The 20990-nt window shown below is 38.9% G+C and overlaps 2 protein-coding genes across 2 annotated transcripts; both read left to right on the plus strand.

Annotated features, from left to right (window-relative positions):
* The first annotated feature begins 5346 nt into the window (after positions 1-5346).
* On the plus strand, positions 5347-6962 carry irgq2 (immunity-related GTPase family, q2). Its single transcript, XM_072460896.1, has 2 exons — positions 5347-5449; positions 5740-6962. Exon 2 carries the CDS (start codon positions 5742-5744, stop codon positions 6873-6875), a length of 1134 nt encoding a protein of 377 aa, XP_072316997.1. The 5' UTR covers positions 5347-5449; positions 5740-5741; the 3' UTR covers positions 6876-6962.
* Positions 6963-11843: 4881 nt separating this feature from the next.
* On the plus strand, positions 11844-20431 carry LOC140374068 (B-cell receptor CD22). The gene is made up of 13 exons (XM_072460846.1): positions 11844-11882; positions 12017-12308; positions 12429-12686; positions 12753-13010; positions 13206-13472; positions 14548-14817; positions 15551-15820; positions 16411-16674; positions 16803-16875; positions 17241-17313; positions 19682-19761; positions 19834-19897; positions 19984-20431. Exons 1-13 carry the CDS (start codon positions 11844-11846, stop codon positions 20167-20169), a joined length of 2394 nt encoding a protein of 797 aa, XP_072316947.1. The 3' UTR covers positions 20170-20431.
* Positions 20432-20990: the final 559 nt, after the last annotated feature.

Genomic DNA, 20990 nt, shown 5'->3' on the forward strand with positions numbered 1-20990 from the left:
TAAAACAGTTTTTCAGCAGTAAAAGATCTAGTAGGTTCAAAAGTAAAGTATTCATTTTCAATATGGTGAGAAACTTAAAGTGCCCATGACAGGTTGGACCACTCATTGAACTAAAATGCAGTTAAGTTTTTTATATTTAAGATGTGGCTAAAAAAATATAGAAATGTTATCACAGAGTAGCTATTTTTTTAGGTTAATAACTCCACTTCCTGTTTGTAATTGATGACATCACACTAGGAAATTACCCAGCAAACACTGGTAAAAAACTCATCTAATGTCACAATTGTTTTTTTTATTTGACAAATGAAAATATACAAGAGCACATTTATTTTGTTGAATTATATTCAGAAAAAAGTCAAAAAAGTTGTTTATTTTGTGTAAATTATGCATAAACTTGATTGTACCCAGTGTGATGTCACTTCCTGTAATTTTCTACAGATTTTCTAACTTTTCTCCGCAAATACCGAATTGATGGATATAAAACTATCATTTATATAACAGGTACAAATACTCTAGTCAAAATTGGTAAATCTTAAAAAAAACTTGTCAAGTTCTTTTAGATGTCGTAATGTAAGATGAGCAAATACAGTAGTGTTAAAAAAACGAGCACAATATACACCATCTATCTACATATTTAGTACTTATGAATCTACATTAGTGGTGGACAGTCCAAAGTTGTATTCATGGTAAAATACAGTTACTTAAAAAATATTATACCAATTTGCAGTGAAAATAGTCAGCACAGTAACCACTATAAATGAGCTTGTTGGTATTCTCTAAAAAAGGAAGAGATTTATTAAAACGTAACATATTGTGAAAAACCTGAGCAGAAGAAAAAGTGCAAAATTAAATGAATATCTTCTAGATCATTTGCTTTTCTACTCTTTCCAGATGCAAAAGAAGGAGATCTCACAACTTGTCTGACACGCTGGAGATGGTGAGCACCACGGCACTAAAAGTTGTAAGTTCTAAACAATAAGCCGGGCCGAGTATTGACAGAAGAACAGATAAAGGGCTGATGATCGTGTTTCTTGACCTTGATACTATAGGCATTATGTGCAGGTGCATGGACTTTAAAACCAGCTTGTTCATGTGCATGTTGTCCAGAAGGTTATGGCCAAACTAACATCTTTACACATAATTTAGCACATGGCGGTGAAATATTGATACGCTGCTGTGAAATGTGAATCGATTTACAGAATGAACAACAGGATGATGTCGCCCGAACTCACGGAGGAGCAGAGGACGCTGACGGGACACGGTGTAACGCTGAAGTGGAGTACTCGGACATTGACTTCTCTGCTCTAAGGAGGCAGAGAGCTGAAGAGGAGGAGAAGCCACAGGAGAACACCGAGAGCGAATACGCTGAAATCAAAAAAGAAGTGACTGAGGAGCAGGGAGGAGAGGAGGAGAAGCAAGGAGGAGAAGGAGGAGAAGAGAGGGGGGTGAAAGAGGAACTGCTGGACAGCCTTATATGTGAGCAGAGGGAGAATGAAGGGAACATTTTGTCTGTTGAAACGTGACAATGACGGATGAAGAAACCTGGAATTTCAGATGTTGCAAAGAAGCTGCAAAATCAGGTTAAGCAAGGTTAAAGCTGTCAAGTCCAAATATTCAGTCATGGGTTATTTTTGGAAAAGGAATGATTAAATTGTAACTAATAAATGTCAAGTTTATCAATAGAAAGTAGGAAAAAAATTGAGGACAAAAATATTCAATATTGTGTGTTTTTGGTTTGTTTGTTTGTTGCATAGTTTAATTTCTGCTTTGTATAATAGTATTGGTATATCATTTTGGTAATACTTAGTGGTAATAATAAAGTAATAAAATAGTACAATAGTAAAATGACACGATTTACATGCCCGAGTCTCTGATTTCTGGAGTTATCAGGTTATTGAGAGGTCATACAACAGTCCCCAGTCTGATGTGAATAATCTCAGAAAAGGGTAAACTAATAATTCAAAGATAAAAACAAAAGAGATGTTAAAGACTGAAATAATTATTTTAAAATGAATTGTACTTTATCTTGCAACAACAGTTACTCTCAAAATTCACATGTCACGAGGCGCCGAGGCTTTTGATGATCAGATTTCTCTTGTGCTGTAAAGACACACCCAAAAAATCTGCCCTAATGATTAAGTTATCTCGTTATTCTATTCATCTGTGATTGGCCTAAACATGTTCAGTGGCCTGTGGGTCCACGTGTAATGCAGTAGAGGGCGCTGTAGCGTTCATGAAAGCATAAATGATGATTCAAAATAATAAATATACTACACAAGGTACTTATGAAAGCTGTCACGAAAGAGCCTGGTATATACCTGTGTGAGCCAGAAAAAAGTCCTGTTTGTTGACAACATTTCCAGTCCATGTGAGTAGATTTTACGGATAAACAAGATGAATTATCCTAGTTATTATTAATAAAAATGTTGCTGCTTTTCAGCATTTTGTGATATTGCAAATGGTATATTAAACTTGGCCAAAACAAAGCACGTTTATTTGTAGAGCACGTTAGTAACAAAATAACATAAACATAACAGGAAAAGATGCATTGAAATGACAAAACCGTTGTTATTTGAACAAATACATTTCTTTCAGCTTAACAGAACTGTTTTTATCATAACTCTGAACATTGCCGGAGTAGAAGATGTCTCACATCTTCAGGAAGACATACAACTGAAACTCACCATGCTAAGGCTGTCTTCATGATCCTTCCGCCAGTGAAGTGGTAATTACAAGTGTTAAATGACTTTATGTGGACAAATATATGTGTATACAGCATAAAAAAATAAGTTAATTCATAAAAGACGATATCCTGCAGATAGCACAGGGAAAAGAGGAAACAATTCATTTTGTTTAATATTATAAGGTGTAAAGAGAGATGTCGTTCACCTTGTGTAACCCATGAGATCATGCAGCATCAGCATACCTTACTAACAGACGGAAGAATCTTCAATATGTTTAAATTGGGACTTTTTCATTGATGTCCGCCATAGTGAGAGGTCAAAGGTTATTTCAGGCAAGGTTTTTTAGATGGTAAAAAGCTGCTGATGTTATTGATTTGATGTGGCTGTTAAAGTTCAAGTCTGAGTCCATTCTTACCCCCAGATTTCTAACTTGGTTTGTAGGTTCTAGAGACTTTGGAGGTGACGCTAACACTTTCAAAAGGATTTCAGTCTCGTCTGAGTTCAGCTGGAGAAAGTAGTAAAATGTCATGATGCCAAGGAGACTTTTCAAAATGGAGAATACCTGTGTGTGTTTTATGCAGGCATCTTAACATTTGTATGAACAATTGGAATGGTTTTATGTTTATATAGAGGAATATATGAGGTCTAAATGTACTTTTTACACTTACTGTAGATCGGTTCTTTGTTTGGTGATCATCAAAATTCAATGGTGAGTCCTGTGGTGCAGCCAGACGTATATTCATCTATTTCATTTGATTATATATAGATTGTTGACTTAACATTTTGGATCCACCTCACTGCAAAATCAAATGTGTGCAGGACGAGAGAGAAACTAAATATATAAAACAAAGGAAGGGGTGGCATCCAACGAAAAGAATGTTAAAGCATTTCAAGCAATTTCTTTTGCAAACAAATTAGTGGCATAATAAACACATTTTTCACTAATATTGGAAAATCCTTTGCAGTTTCTTCTTGGATGAACCCAGATGTGTTAGTGCCGCTTTCAAACTGATCTTAAATCACATTATATAATTATTGTTGTGTTTGATTCATTCTCAGATCAAACTTAAAACTTCAGTGGAGTAAAAGAACAAACACGAGGCTAGTGCTTGTGGTGTAGGGCGCGCTGACAACAATATATTTAAAATAAGTTATGCATTATATAGTCAGACTTTCCATTTCCGCTTTAGGTCAGTCATTAAAATAAATCAATTATACATTACTCAACTTCCCTTTTAGCTTCCCCTTTCAAATAAATGATGGGCCCTGTGTTGCATTACAAGAACATCTGCAAAAAATACATTTGACTTCATGTGGATATATTTTTAGTGCTCAAATCTTCATATGATAAACTGTTGGGATTGAGAGAGCGTTTGTTTGTCCTCGTCTGAACTTCTCTGGTTAAAAGTGTGCAATGTATTTCCTGTCACCTCACCTTTGGCTTCAACACGTTCTTATTCATTGTCATAATCTTAATTTTGTGTCACTTCCTATGCAAAACTAACAGCGTAGATCAATGTAAATAAATGAGAATAAATAATGATGAATACATAAAATACATAAGATAGAAGTAGGTTGGCATGAAGCAGAAGTTGGTGCACTGTTGCTATGGCCTTGCTTACAAAGAGCTCTCACGAAGGTGTGCAGTAACAGGATTTTAAAGTATATTTCAAAATATGTTTACCTTTATTCTGTTCAGCCTATTAAGCCTATGAAGTGTTTTAAAGTTGTTTTAGTTCTCTCAGTTGACTCTTGTGAACACCATCCTTTCATCTTGCTCTTTCTGTCTCACTTACTGTCAAAAATAGCAAGTCGTTTCCGCAATGTAAATGACTTCTTAGATCCTCTATTTGTTCTGGAGAAGAAGATGTAGACTTTTCATTTAAATCAGGTTCAATTATCACATGTTTTTATACAATACGTAATCATTATATTATATAATTAAAGTTTATATAGTTACTTTACTTTATATAGATAAAGTGTGTACTTGTGTTCAGAATACAGTATGTGTGTGTGTGTGTGTGTGTATGTGTGTGTGTGTCTGTGTGTGTGTAGGTGTCGGTGTGAGTGTGTGTGTGTGTGTGTGTGTGTGTGTGTGTGTGCGTGTAGGTGTGTGTGTGTAGGTAGGTAGGTAGGTAGGTGTATGTGTGTGTGTGTGTGTGTGTGTGTGTGTGAGTGTGTGTGTGTGTGTGTGTGTGTATGTGTGTGTGCGTGTAGGTGTGTGTGTGTGTGTGTGTGTGCGTGTGTGTGTGTGTGTGTGTGTATGTGTGTGAGTGCGTGTGTGTGTGAGTGAGTGAGTGTGTGTGTGTGTGTGTGTGCGTGCGTGTAGATGTGTGTGTGTGTGTGTGTGTGTGTGCGTGCGTGTAGATGTGTGAGTGTGTGTGTGTGTGTGTGTGTGTGTGTGTGCGTGCGTGTAGATGTGTGTGTGTGCGTGCGTGTAGATGTGTGTGTGTGTGTGTGTGTGTGTGTGCGTGCGTGTAGATGTGTGAGTGTGTGTGTGTGTGTGTGCGTGCGTGTAGATGTGTGTGTGTGTGTGTGTGTGTGTGTGCGTGCGTGTAGATGTGTGAGTGTGTGTGTGTGTGTGTGCGTGCGTGTAGATGTGTGTGTGTGTGTGTGTGTATGGATGTGGTTAACGTGATTAGGATTAAAGTTGGCTTTACAGGATTAGAAGATTCCACTGGCTTCATGTGGTTTTAAATAGCTCTTCACTGCTTCACACCAGCGCTGGAGGCACTTTTGCACCTGAGGAGCTGCAGAAAACTACAGTGAGTGCTGTTTTATTCATGACCTCATTGCATCTTTTTAATGTTATAGTGTTGCTGGATAGATTTAGCATCAGCAATAAGCCGAATGATTGTCACTTGAATTGAAAACACTCTCACTCTTACTATGTAGTGCATGAAACTCTGACAGCTAAATAAACTGCCGTCAGTTTACGGTGATATCGAGACTCTTAAAACAGTTGAGCTTGTTCGGTATGTTGTTGATAATGTATGCTTGATTATTATTCTCAGTCATCATTTGAATGTCTGATCATTATTTATTCATTTGTCAGCCATGGTCGACGTCATGAAAAGCCTCAACCTCCTCGAGACGCTCAAAGAGTCCGTGGACACCAACAAACTGTCCGAGGTCAAGGATGCAGTTGAAGACCTCCTCATCAGCAGGATAAACGTTGGCGTTGTGGGCGACCGATGCCCGGAGAAGACCACCTTCCTCAACTCTTTACGGGGCCTTGGTGTTGGCGATGAAGGGGCCGCCGTGTACCCTACCACTGCTGGTTCTGAAGAAGTGGTTGGATACCCTGACCCAAAACACGCAGACTTCCGCTTATGGGACCTTCCCCCCGTTTCAACCGCCTCACCTTTTGAACCAGGATCATATATGGACAAGTACAAGTTCATGCGCTACAATGCAGTCTTCATGACCTCCACGGATATCCCTCAAAGCAATAGTGTCACGATCTTTTTGGAAGCCCGCTCACTTCAAAACAAAACCGTATACTTTGTCATTTTGGTTTCTGACAAGAACAAGACTCCGGAGGATGAACGGAAAGCAAGTTTGGAAGTACTAACCTCTCAAGGCGTCGCTATACCCAAAGTATACATCGTCAATCTGTCTTGCCTGGAGAAATTGGACTTCCCTGTTCTTTTGGAAGACATGGGACAAGATCTACCAGAGATCCGTGCCCATGCGTTATTATTAGCACTACCAATACTAACACCGGCGCTTGTAACTCAGAAAAAAGAGACATTTAAAGCACTAGTTTGGGCCGCAGCATCTCTTTCTGGTGGCATATCGACTTTTCCGGTTCCTTTTGTGGCCTCAATGGTGGACTCGAGCATTGGCGTAAGGATTTTGAGCAAAGCGCAGGTTTCTTTGTGCTTGGATAACAAATCTCTGGAAGGACTGGCCAAATTACGAGGCCTTGACCCAGGTAGACTCAAAGTATTGCGTACTTGTGTTCTATCGGTGGAGGTTTCTAAAGGCGAGGTGAAAAAACGTCTGGCTGCAGCGGAGATGGATTTGTCCACGGTTTCGTCGAGGTTGGTTCAGATGGCCATGCCCAGGCAGGCTCGGTCTGCCAGCAAGTCATTCGCTGCCATGCTCCAGGCGTTGAATACTGCGATTGATGAGATGGCAACGGATGCAGAGAAGATTGTACAAATGGTTCTGGCAGAGGGACACTAAAGTCAGTTTGTTTATATTGTGGTGGTTTCAAGAAAGGGAAAATACATAATAATTGCCTCAAGGTCCAAGTGCATTGCTAGTATAATGCACTTACGTATTTTGGGAATTGTCTGTCCATGTTCATTTTGGTATATTTTGGCAAAGCAGTTCAACCAGAAGACGTGCTAGGTTAAAAAGCAGGTGTATTGAGCCATATGCGTATTTCTTTTCAATAAATGTGATGTAAAAGCTTCTGCCAGTGCTGTTATAATTCATGTGACAGCAGTTAAATGAGGGTCTGAGGAATACAAATATATGATGTGCTACATAGTACTAACATGAGGAATGTTACATTAACCCTTGGGCATTGTTAAGGAAAAGGAAACATTTGTGTAGCTGAAGGTATTTATTATGATATCTTTGGCTGTGGGGGTTGGATTGCCATGAAATGCACATGGATGTGTGTTTGTACATGATTTTAGACATATGTAAGCTTTGATTTGATGATTTTTGATTGACGTTTTATATAAACTCTGTGTATTTCGGAAAATGTGAGTATTGATTTGTATTGACAGCGACTCGTTTTTTTTTTTACCCCGAGCCTCAAAATTAAGATGAAAATGAAAACAATATTTTTCAAAACTTTCCCCAGTTCTAGCCCCGCCCCTCTCAGTTGTTTTCAGACAAGAGTGTTTCTGTGGGTGTTACAGTCAGAGGCTCCTGTGTCCTACTATAGACACTTCTGAGTTTCGTTCCAATCAGACCAGTTTTGACAATGTGAGAGGTTTTGTACACACTGGGTATGTTTCCAAATGTGTGAATCCATTCTAGTGAGTACCTCTTTCAGGCTGAATGGCTGAAGTGAACACATTATAATTTTGGGGATGGTCTTTGTGAGTAATCCTTTCACAGGCTACATTCATAGAAATCATGACATCAAGCAATTGTTTTAAAGCTAAGGCTTCCAATTTGAATGATTTGCAGTTTCAAATAAACATGACTTGTGAAAAATAGTTAGAGAAAAAGAAAAACTAATAATTCCCTATAAAAAAATATTAAAGGCCCAGTGAAGATAAGAGGTTTAATTTTAAATAATTAGTAATTGAGTATTCATGCTAGAAAATAGAAGAAAACCATATATAATAAAGACAAATTGACAAAATAACAGTATGCCACAAACTCACTTTTCCTTGTTCCTATGGGTGAGTCAATCTAAAATATTTCATTTTATGGAGCTGCAGTATATGTTAATGTAGCAATAATTGGATTTAAGGACTGGTAATTTAGTGAAAATAATTCTTAAATATAGCCGCAAGCGGCAATGATCGGCCCTCGCCACGCCGCCGCCACGCAAGAGAAGGGGGCGCTAACGCGCCCCAATTGTCCTTTTTATTACATCTACTGCTGAATCTATGACACTGTCACATCTTCTCCCCTTTGTTTTACCATCAAAAAGCAATTTTATTTTGAATTCTTGGCAAAATGTGCGGCTTTGACGCACAGAAACCGTGACTCTTTGAATAAAAATGTGTATAACTTTTACCCCTGAAGATGAGTCCCACCAAATTTCAGGTTAATAGGGCTAACTCCCTAGGAGGAGTTCGTGAAAGTATAAAGTATAAGGATGTTCTGGCAATTTCCCCATTGGAATAACATGGGAGGTTTCAGTCATTGTTGGCAAAGCCGTAACAATTATGACATGGGTCTCATTGACTTTTTTGATGGGGATGCCAAAATTAAGTTGTGTGTCAAATTTTGTAAAATTTTGCAAAACTAAACATTTAACCTCCATATAAAATCTGTAGGGGGCGCTGTGGCGCCAAATTAATTTATTTCACTTCAAGTAGGTTTAGGGCAAAGAGTTTAACAACTGATTCTAATTTGACGCAATTCAGACTTTATCTGCGCAAACGGCAGAAATGTTAAATTTGGGAGATTTCTGAAATTCTAGCTACAGAGACCGTGACAGGTATCAATGTAATTTGAATAACTTTTGATGTCCCACTCCTCAGCACCCTTTTCAACAAATTTCCGCTTTTTAGGGCCAACGCCCTGAGAGGAGTTTGGAAAAACTCCAGAGTCATGCTTAGCCATTTTTGAAGCAATATGGCCGACAATTGGTTGGGCGGACGGCGTTGCCGTAACAATATTTTTTACTTCTCTTGTCACCATCTACCTCTGCGCCAAATTTCATGATTCTACGATCAGATTTTTTTGGAGTCATTTCCTATCTCTCAATGCATTTTAGCCAGAATGTAGAGAGGCACGATTTTTCGAGGTGTGCAAATTTTTGTGACTTTTCGTTAATGTTCACTGGGTAAAAAATAGGGGGGTTGGTCCCGAGAAGAAAGAAAGAAGAAAGAAAAAAGAAAGAAGAAGAATATTCCGATGCGAAAACAATGTTTCCCATTTGTCAAATATCATAAACTATACATTTTGGTCACTGACGGGTACTTTTGTTAAATTTGAGTGGGCTCCGCCCACTTTGTGTTTTTGGCCCTCTATACAGTAATAATGTTCAATTTTTGCATTACATGCTTATATGCACGGAACATGCAAGAGATGGGGAACGTATTCGTGAGCTACTTAGGGCAAATGAGTGCTTTATATGGGGATTCCAATGTAAAGTGCTCGTTTAGTGCGCACTTTTGCACGGGCTTTGCCCGTTTACAACGGTAATGTTCCATTTTCCTACTACTAATTAGTATGCACGGGGCGTGCGTGAGTGGAGGAGTGCGTTAGTGAGTGATTGGAAGTGGGCGAGCGCTTCGCGCTCGATTTCGTGCGCACTACGTGCGCACTTTCGCAGCCGTACTTCGCACGGCCTTACGGGACTAATAGGCCTCTCGCCAGCTTGTGGCGCTCGGGCCTAAATATTACACTAATGTATGTAGTTTGCAACAGGAAAACAAATAAAAGACAAAAACATTTTTGGGGATTATTATTATTATTGGCATTTATAATGGAAGTCTATGGGGCTCAGCACAACAAACTGGCTTCATGCAAAAAAACAAAATGACCCCAAAATCTACATTCACACTGATTCTCCACTCTGATAGGCCCCCTAATGTACTATTAAATCAGTAATATTTTACATATCACATATTTGATAATTTTATGGCAGTTTAAAAATCAAAATACAAAATGTGTACGAAACACTCAGGGAACACAAGGCACAAGGGTTAATTTGGTTTTATATTAAATTTTCTAGCCTGATTAAGAGTTATCTGTTCTCAAAATCTCTGTTGCACGCTAATACAAAAATGTAGATATAATGACATTTTTAGGATTTTGTATTACTGTCTGACCATCTAACACTGCCACTTTGCCATCTCTGTACAAAATCATACTTTTACAGCAGGAACATGCAGTTGTTTACTGCTGAGGAAAAAATTAAATGCTTTTTTTGCTGTTGAGTATTTCACCATTACACCACCATGTGAACATTTCAAAGATAGCTTAAGACAAGGACCTGCTAAAAAGGGTGTGTTCATTTACAGTTAAGTTACAGTAAGTCACATCATGGAAACCAGTTACTAGTTTTACACCACTTACTCAATATGTTTAAAGGGCCAGTGACGATGACATAATATCACGCAAGATCTAATAGTCAGCCAAGTCTTGAATTTCTAAGCCCCTTAACTCAGTATTCTATAAAGGTATTGTATATCTAACACTGCAACTTTATGTGGTATGCTTGGAAAAAAGTGAAAAAGATGAATACTTTCACATTTCCAAAAAGAGGAAGTGTACTGGGCTGTGCTCTCACTGTGCATGGGTGAACATGCAAATACTGTAAGTCTGAAGCCAAGTGTGAAACTTCCCAATTTTATTTTTACTTTGAGAATCTGCAGTCAAGAGTCCTAAACGGTAGGTCTTAAGACATATAAAATTACTTTTTTGCGATTTAGGCATTGAATAAGTGTTTAATGTATGTGAAACTTTCAAATGAAATGCTGTGACTATTTTATTTCTCCGTGTTGAATGTAATATAAATGTGTTCAGCCAAATCAGATAAAATACTACTACTACGCCTACTTCCTAGGGTAACTGATAACTGTAATATTTACTACGGTTGAAATACATTTTGTCAAAGGGAAGTTTTTGCAGCATTTGTAAAATATGGCTGTATTTTAAATTATGTAACGTATGGCTTCATGTTATTGATTCCAAAATACCAACAACTGTGCAAGAAAAGGACAGATGAAGTTTTTGGAGGGATGGAATATCAACCAATCAAGTGTCTCATTATTCTGATCACATTTACAGGTAAGTAATGTATCATATGATGTACCAACAAAAAATATTTGGATGAATTGATATACAGATTACTGAAACACATACATGTACTATTATGAAAAAACCCTATGAAAAAATATTGTACATTTTTTTGGGATTAATGAACAACTGGACACATTTTAATAACCAGTCCAACCTAAAAAAGGATGAAATTCCTACACAAAAATTTACGCAATGCTTTATTCACAATCACCCATCTGTTTTTTGTGCGTTCTTGAATTGCAATGTGTTCATGACCTACCTTTTGACTATTATCATCTAATCCTATTTTTAGAGTTAAAATGCAATTAGTTAATTTATTTCTCTGTTTTTACCTTTTCTACCAGTTGTTCCGTGCTACTCAACCAGTTCTGCAGTAATAGAAGAAAGCTCACTGACGGCCTTTGTGGGGACATGTGTCGAGATCAAATGTAAAGTCACTAGTGAATTACTTGCTGAAGATGCTCTGTGGTTCTGGATGAAGGATGGAACATGGGACACAAGGATAAATGATTTCAGTGGCACTGTTGTCTACAGTAACAAGCCCAGAGAACGTCCCATCAGTCCAGAGTTTACAGGACGAGTCACTTACACTGGAGACACAACATTAGCAAACATATACTCCACATGCAGTGTTTCCATCTGTGGTCTGACAGTAACAGACAGTGGAGAGTATTTTTTCAGATATATTGCTAAAGATCGGGAATATAAATGGAGTACGAAAAAGGCTGTCATTACAGTAACAGGCAAGTACATCCTCTCTCTATTTTAGTTCAGAATCATGACTTATGTCTGCGTTTGTAGAGCTTACACAGTTTTATTTATTGAAGCTTCATTTAGAATAACCTTGTTTTAAATTCAAGTAAATTAGACAGTATAATCAGAATGTCTTCCTCTTCACAGAAAACCCATGTCCAATCACGTTCTACACACCAGCACCTGTAAAAGAGTATCGGAGCATCACTCTGACATGTTCTACTCCGAGATCATGTGATTCATACTTGGAAATTGAAAGTGTTCCTCCGTCTGGTTTGAAAACACATCAGTCTTCTGTTAGTTACACTGCAACAGCGTTCTTCACAGCCTCATGGAAGGACGACGGCAAAGAGTTCACCTGTCAAACACGAGGGAACAAGGACCACCAGCTGATAAAGAAGACCACAGTCTCAGTGCAGTGTAAGTTTAACCTTTGACTCTCGGTCAGGCTCTGGACATGTCACTTTGTGTGGCCCGAGTCATATCCATTTCATGACAGAAGTTAATTGTGTTCCATTTTTATTTCATGGGTTTATGTAGATGCTCCTCATGAAACACTCGCTGTAATAAGCTCCACCAATGTTACAGAGGGTCATTCTGTGACTTTGACTTGTTCAGCCAAAGGACGACCAGCTCCAGTCTTTACCTGGTACAAGTACAACCAGAGAAAGCCCTCACACAGAGGAGCCATTTGGAAAACTGACTCAGCTCAGATTGAACATAGTGGAGCGTATGTTTGCACTGCCCAAAACAAACACGGGACAGACAGATCCAAATATGTCCACATAGATGTTCAATGTAAGACACTTGTTTAACAGATGTTTCCAGGTTAAGCTGATTCGGCTCATATACTTCTTGTTTCAGATGCACCTATTGTAGAGGTGAGAGTGTCTCCACCTCAGCCTCCATATAAACAAGACCAAAGTCTTACACTCAGCTGTGCTGTGATCCGGAGCAACCCCCCTCCACGGAGCTTTAGCTGGTACAAAAATGAGCAGAGATTGTCCTGGAAACAGACACATGTTAAGAGTCTTCAGCCTGAAGACAGTGGCTCTTACAAATGCTCTGCTGAAAACACTGTGACCTCTGCACAGTCAGGACCTCTGCACATAGATGTTCAGTGTGAGTTTTCAGAACTCCCCTCTCCACTTGTGAAAAAGAATGTTAACAACCAGTTAATCCAATACAATCAAACTCTAGGCAGATGTTTGTCTGTTTGATGTATTTTTCTGGGCGGTTTCTGTAGATACTTTTTGCAGAATAGAAGTTATTTCAATGTTTTTAGGAAAAGTAATGATGTAATTGTAACTATTGTAGACAAACCGAGGAACACCAACATTGAAACTCTCGCTCAAACCAAAGAAGCAGCAGTTGGAAGCTCTGTGACCTTCATATGTAACAGTGATGCCAACCCTCCTCCTCACACATACTCCTGGTATAAATACAGTAAATATCTTCAGACAACAACTGAAAAGCACCTGGAGCTGAAGAGTGTGCAGAGAGCAGACGAGGGCTGCTACAGCTGCAGTGTTTACAACCGACTTGGACCAGGACAAAGCACAGACCTGTGTATACAAGTACTCTGTAAGTCACTCTGCTATGCTATGCTATGCTATGCTATGCTATGCTATGCTATGCTATGTTATGTTATGTTATGTTATGTTATGTTATGTTATGTTATGTTATGCTATGCTATGCTATGCTATGCTATGCTATGCTATGCTATGTTATGTTATGTTATGTTATGTTATGCTATGCTATGCTATGCTATGCTATGCTATGCTATGTTATGTTATGCTATGCTATGCTATGCTATGTTATGTTATGTTATGCTATGCTATGCTATGCTATGCTATGCTATGCTATGCTATATGGTTAGTTTGATATAACAGAATAGTTCAAGATTGAATGACATGTTTTATAATTGTTCTGTATAAAATTAGACTCTGTAACTCTTAATGTTCACATGAAGCACAATCTTTTATTAATTAGTTTCAAACAGCAGTAACTTGCATATATAAGACTAGATGATTGTTTTCATACAGCCTATGGCCGTGATTACTGTCTGTAAATGTTTCAGCTCTAAAAATGAGTTCAAACTAAGGCCCCAGACTAACGTCTTCAGAAGAGGCTGTTTAAATGACTTAAAGGTGGTATGGACGATATTTTTCAGCAATTTTTTTATTTCCTCGTGGCGTGGATAAATCATTTGTCCTGCCACGTATCAATCATAAAACGCACCTACCGCTCACCTGCAGCCGCGTCAGGCTCGTCCCCACGTTTCCGCGTGCCTAAGCGCATGGATCTATCATAATATAGTTCCCTCAGTGTACGGGGCAAAATGAAGACGGAGAAAGACAGTTCGAGCTGACACAGAAGTGGACAGAAATCTACGGGAGACGAGCGATGCGCTCCGTTGTGCTAATAAACAAACGCACGTGTGTGTTGTATCAGTCCGCACGGGGGAGTGGCATGCGCACTTCCGCCTGCGTTCTCAAATCGCCGAAAAATCGTCCATACCGCCTTTAAATACTGTGATTAGTCCTATATTATCTGCTAATGAGGACAACATTGTCCATCTCATGTCAGTAAATAAATGAAAAGCCTGAGCAATAATCATAATTGTGTGTTAATGGTTTGACTGTTGTTTCCTCCACAGTTGCTCCCACCAGTCTGACTCTGTCCATGGACACAGAGGTGACAGAGGGACAGAGTCTCTCCATCACATGTCGTGTGGACAGTTCTCCAGTGTCCACCTTGACCCTCAGCAGGACCTCACAGGGTTCTCCAGTGGAGCTGCTCCAAAACACTGAGCACAACTCTCTGAGCTTCTCTTTGACTGTGAACTCGGCCCATTCAGGAGAATACACCTGCTCCGCCCACAACAGTGTGGGCTCAAAAAGCACCAAGAAGTCACTCACGGTCAAATGTGGGTCAAGTTGTGTTTCTCCCCTTTATATAGGAAACTTTCTGAAGGATTTCCACAAAGTCTTGACCTGATTTTTGACTTTTTAATCTTTTATTCATGACGTTGAGGTTTAATTTACTCAATGACTATGGCTAAACTGAAAAAGTAAATGGCCGGTGCCTGTAAAACAGTTTAGGCCTTCAGAGTACATGTGATTTTGTATGATGAAAGCTACATAAGGTGAGGTAACTCCTACTCCCACAATGTGATGTCCATGTGTCCAGGTCCTGTTCTGATGGCAGATAAACTTCTCCTGCCTTAGACACACTGCCTCTCTCTTTACAACTCTCAGATCACATGATTTATTTCTACAAGATTAGTGAAGTGTTGTATGTGCTGGAAGACTGACTTTCTGTATTGAACTGAAAAGGAGCAGTTCTAAAATGGTAATTGGTGATGGAGTTGGAGGAACTTGACATGATTTCGTCCATAGTCTTACAGTAGGTGAGTGTATGTGAGGATTTGGTTTGGAGACAAAATATTGAAGTGATAAACTGGATGGAACTGGCCTGTTCTGTGGAGTCATGGGATATGGCAGGTGTGATGCTACACATTCATTTAGCCAATCACTACATAGTTTTAATATTGAAGCGGGTCAGTTGGCTGTTGTGATTGGTTCAAACTCCCTGAGAGTCCCTCCTCTTCACCAAAGATAGACACTTCCATGAGCTCAGTGTTTGGTGTGTGTCTGCAGATCGTCCTCAGAAGGTGACGGTCCAGGCTGACCCAGGTCTGATGGTCCAAGAGAACACAACGCTGATGTTACACTGCAGCGCTCAGAGCCATCCTCCTGTGAGCTCAGTGACCTGGAGCAGGGGCCCCACATGGCAGGGGCCCCCTGTGCACACAGGACCCACCTTCAGTGTGAGCTCAGTCAGTGTGAACCACAGTGGCCTCTACAGGTGCACCGCCCACAACCAGGTCGGACAAGCAACATCTCCACCAGCTGAAGTCCAAGTCACATGTGAGTTCAGAAAGAAGAACGATTAGGATTTATTGGTACTTACCAATTACTAGTACTTACTATTGACCACTACATTTGTGGCAGTTGAAACAGATATTTTCTCAAGCCTTTCTCAAGTAAGCTTTAAATGCAAAATAACACTAAAGATTATAACGAGGTCAATTTGGCAAATATTCACTTTTAACAAAAATAACAATGACATTTTTAAATTGTTTAAGTTATAATATTTTACATAAATTGTGTTTTGTTTCATTTGCACATCCTGTACATTTAGTGTCTCCAACATACAATAAAAGAAATGGAGATACATAAGAGTGAAAGCAGACTTAACAGCACCTGGAGGCGGTGCAGGTGGAGCACACAGAAGGCTACAAAGCTGTTCTGTACAATAAGTGGCTCTGGCTTTGGTTGAGTCCATGGCTTTATGAAACCTGACATGTTTGGCCCTATTCCAGTTCTGTGGGCGCTGCAGAGCTGGTTCATACACTTGGACTTACACATCATTGTCCTCAGGTCACTGACATGCAACAAAGACTTTTAGTAGTTTTGCTTTTACTTAGCTAAACAAGTTAGTGTCATCTTGTGTTCAGTTGGTCCAAAGCAGGCTGTGGTGCTGAGAGCAGAGGAGGTGCAGGGCCCTGATGGGAGCAGGTCAGTGACTCTGAGCTGCAGCAGCCACAGCTTCCCCCCGGTCAGACTCTACACCTGGTACAGGAGGACGGAGGGCAGAGAGCTCAAAGTGTCTGAGAACATCAACTACACTGTGCTGTCCACGCAGCCCGGAGTCTACTACTGCACTGCCAAGAACAACATCAGTGAGAGCGCGTCTGAGCCAGTCAGCCTCTTTCAGCCAGGTAAGAGCTCACACCGTGTTCATGCAGACGATAAACTTTGGTTTAGAGTGAAGACTTAGAGCTACATAGTGAAACGTGGACACAGTTTTCCAATGAAAATATCAGTTGCTGCTGTTTCTTCTCTGCAGGAGGTTTTGTCAAGTTCATTTTCCTCGCTCTGGTGCCACTGGTGATTATATTATGTGCTTTCCTTGTTTACAGGTATTATACAATCTTTAAAATGTACAATTAGTGTTTTTTTGTGATTATTGCATTGTTGGTGCTTTTAAACAAGGCAAAAAACACTTGAGCTCGATTTCACATTCAATAACATTACAAAACCATAGTGACGGAACAGAAAAACTAATGAACATAACAAAAAACAATTAAAAAGCCATCACACTCAAAGCTTCACAAATACAAATTCTTATCAGGATAAGTTTTCCAATCAAGTGTCACAAATAGTAAAACTTAAATATTATACAGTCTGTGATGGTGTCATTTGTCACAGATGTTTGATTTTGGCTTTGTCTGTCGGGTTCAGTCTCTTTCTTGCTTTGTGTCACTAATTGTGTTTTGTTTCTTAGATTCAAAATAAAGAGGTCAGTTGTAGAGGAAAGAACAAACAAGTCCTGGTGGAGGAGCTGCTCAACGGCTCTGGTAATATTTAAACAACGTAATGTATCTTACATCTCCATAGTAACTTTTTGTTTGGTTGAAAATGTAAAGACTAAGTCTTCTGGCTCGGCCCGATCAACTTCCCGTTAACTGTTTAAATCTGTTGTGTTGTCAGTCTTGTGTATGGAGCTTAGAGTTTGTGGTTGATACATTTTTACAAATGTAATTCATCAACAAAAGACTTTTGAAATGGCTGACAGTGGCAGTGGTTTGTGGTTTTCAGTACTTTTCAGCTCCTTTAAGCTGACAGACAGATACATTATACATATACAAAACTCTTCTGGTCACATGTTCAGGGACGTAGCTCCAGAGGCCACAGAGAGGATGTCCAAGCAGAGACACCCAGAAGGCCAGATGTTCCTGGACCTGAGCAGAGAGCAAACATGATGTAAGCAAAGACAGAACAAGAGAAATGCACATACATCATGTCAGTATTGACTCTGGACAGATGCTGATAACTTGTCCTTGTGTGTTCACAGGAATGGAACGTCCAGTGCTAACGCTCTGTACTCCACTGCTGACCTCAAAGATAAACAGGTACATATATTTTAGAACGGAGCAACAATGAGAAGTCCCCATCACCAAGTCAGTCAAGTCTGTCTATGTTGGTCTCATTTGAGGATTAAACAGCCTGTTGTACAATAATCACTGAACACTAAAGTACTGGTGAGTAGTTCAACTTGGTCATTACAAATCTCATGTTAAAGCTCGTTTGGCACTTGATCTGCAACTGACAATTATTTTGGTCGTCAACTCGTCGGGGCTCATTTTTTCTTCAGTCAAACAAATGCTGCCGTTCTACATTAGGGTTTTTTAATTGTGTTTTTGTCCAAAAAAAATTGGAATGAAGTGACTGGTGAGACTTTTAGATAGAGAATATTTAAAGTTAACATGTATTATAGATGAAAATAAGAAGTTTATCGATTTGATTTAATAATGTTGCTTTTTTAGTTATAAAAGATCTTTTGGCGAGTGTTTTAGAGTCTGTAGAGTTCAGATAACAATAAGAATGATCAGATTACCATTATTTCAATAGACAAATAGTCACAATTAATATGCAAATGTGGGACTAGCAAATAGGGCACCCCCCGAAATGTATTTTATTTCATGTTATAATTTATTTAATATCATTTTGTTTGTTTTAGAAAGACAGACTGTGTTCAATTCGCTTTGATTTGCATTAGTGTAGTTCCTATGCCACACCACAAGGGGAGCTCTATTATCTCCGTATCTGGGGCGTCTGCTCAAAGAAGAACTGTTTCCTGTAACAACAGAGAGCATGACATGGACATTGACAAATGTTTGTCTTTGTTACAGGTAAAGTGGTAAAACAAATGTTTATATGGGAACTGTGAACATGAATAAGGCAATAGAGAGACAGTTTAGGCCGAAATTGTCTGTAAGATTATGAAGTTGAAGCCTGGTTGTTGTTTTATTGTAACTTTGTGCTATGCTAACATTAGTATGCTAATATGCTAATCGAAACAAAGGGGATCACCAGGAGAGTTAAAAATGACACTTTTGCTTAATCTAAAAACGTTCTAAGAGAACAAACACACATGTCTGTCACAAATTTGTTTATGTATATGATATTTTGTTATTTTATGATTATTTTGAGCTATTGTACATTGTAAAAGTAGAACTGTTTTCCTGTAACAACAGAGAGCATGACATGGACATTGACAAATGTTTGTCTTTGTTACAGAAGTAAACAACAATGAAAATACACTTTGAACCTCATATTTGAAGTGTGCAACAAAATCAACTATTATTTTATTAATCAAATAATCTTCTAGATTATACTTTTGGTTAATCGATTAGCTTTAGATTGTGAAAGGCCAGTGAATGAGATTTTTGTCAACAAAAACACTAAATTGACATGTTTTGGTGTAATTAATGCTGCGTCTGAGTCATAAAACCTCTTCTCTCAGCATATGACACATTTTGGAGTCAGTGCATAATCCAAACAACGATTATTCAACTACTACATTAGCTGATGATTATTTAGTTTAATTAGGATTAGTTTCAGATTCTTGTTTCAGCCTTAGTCATGATTTGATTCATTTATTGCAGCCCCTTTAAAGATTTTGATCCTTCCCAGTTCATAACTCAAAGATTTCCTGCTTCTTTAATTCATCATGTGTTTAGCAGAGGTCTTCAGTTAGAGAAGGAAATATGACTTTTCATCGCTGCTTTGAACCTACAGTGAGCTTCACATTGCAGCACATATCTGTATCACGACACACACAACCTGAGCTTATGAAGAATGAATCATCTCACCGTTTGACCCCCACGACTGCTGTGCTATTGCACTTACAGCTCATGAACTCTGTCACTGATTCCTTCACAGGGCCGATCAGCCACTAGTGATCAAAAGGCACGTGCAGACTCGCTCTTCTATGCCTCTTTGCACTTCCACAAGACCAAAGCGTAAGTTCCGTACAGTATCATGAGTAAAATGTCCGTCACAAACACATTGTTCACATTACAATCTGTGTGTAGGGCTGTGCTGCCTAAAGAAAGAGCGGAGGACGTCGTCTACTCCACTGTTAAGAAGCATGACGAGGTGGACAAAGTGTCGATAGTGCACTTTCTTTACACACACTTTGTTAAAGAGAAGCTCAGAAGTATCAGTATTGTTTTGCATTACAGGAAGAGGGAGATGTCTATGTGAATATTACAAAAGTGCAAAAGGCCAATGGCTCCAACGCATCAGACGGCAGTGAGGAGGAGGCGGATGTGAGTTACTCCATGGTGAAGTTCAGGAGCAAAGCGCGGAGCAGAGGAGAAACCAGAGTCACTGCAGCGGAGGAGGAGTACTCGGAGCTTCACTTCTGAAACATACTTATTATCCATTACAAGAGGCTCACCAAATATTGTAAATGAAACCAGGACCATTGTATTTCTGAACATCAGCCTCCTCAGCCTCTCCTCCTCCTCATCTGTCTGTGTCGGCTGTGTGGTTGAATTATTACTGCAAGTTCATCTTTTATTAGCTCAGGCTTTTACAACGCTTTCTTTATTATTTATGTTTTTAATCAGTTTGGATTCATTGTATGCATCTAGACAATTGTATTAAAGTGATTCATAATTTGTGGCACTTTCTGGTTCAACATTGACTTTTGTAAATCGTAAAACAGTGTTGTTGCTTGTTGCTTGTGTTCAGGAACAGAGCAATCACACAAAGAACGCCCGTTCATAATTTAGCACCTTTATGTGAAAAAGTTGTGAAAAAAAGCTTATTTTAGTGCACACTATATCACACTAACAGAGGAAGTGCCCTGAGCCTGTGGACCACATTTCCTGTATATTCTGCTTAACATTCTTGGGGACATTTTAACGCTCAAAGATGTAAAAGTAATTTCACAACATTTTAAATATATATTTTTGTACAATAAATACTGCAGAACAAAGGCTTTAAGGTAAGTCATTTTTATTATTGAAGTAACACATTCTTCATTTACTTTTGAGGTTTTTTTAAACATAGGTACATTTACGATGCAGCTCGAGCAGAAGTGGAGAAAGTATTTCTTAACTTAAAAAAAAAAAAAAAAGAATAAAACTGCTTGTACTTAAACATTGATTGTCTTGTATGACAATCACATTTTTTTATACACAATCGCGTGTATAAAGACAGCTCAGTGCATTTATTATCCCAA

This window comes from Eucyclogobius newberryi, unplaced genomic scaffold (genome assembly GCF_026437365.1).
Source record: "Eucyclogobius newberryi isolate DKJ021-1_F unplaced genomic scaffold, fEucNew1.0.hap1 SCAF_3, whole genome shotgun sequence".
In the NCBI taxonomy this organism is placed as follows: Eukaryota; Metazoa; Chordata; class Actinopteri; order Gobiiformes; family Gobiidae; genus Eucyclogobius; species Eucyclogobius newberryi.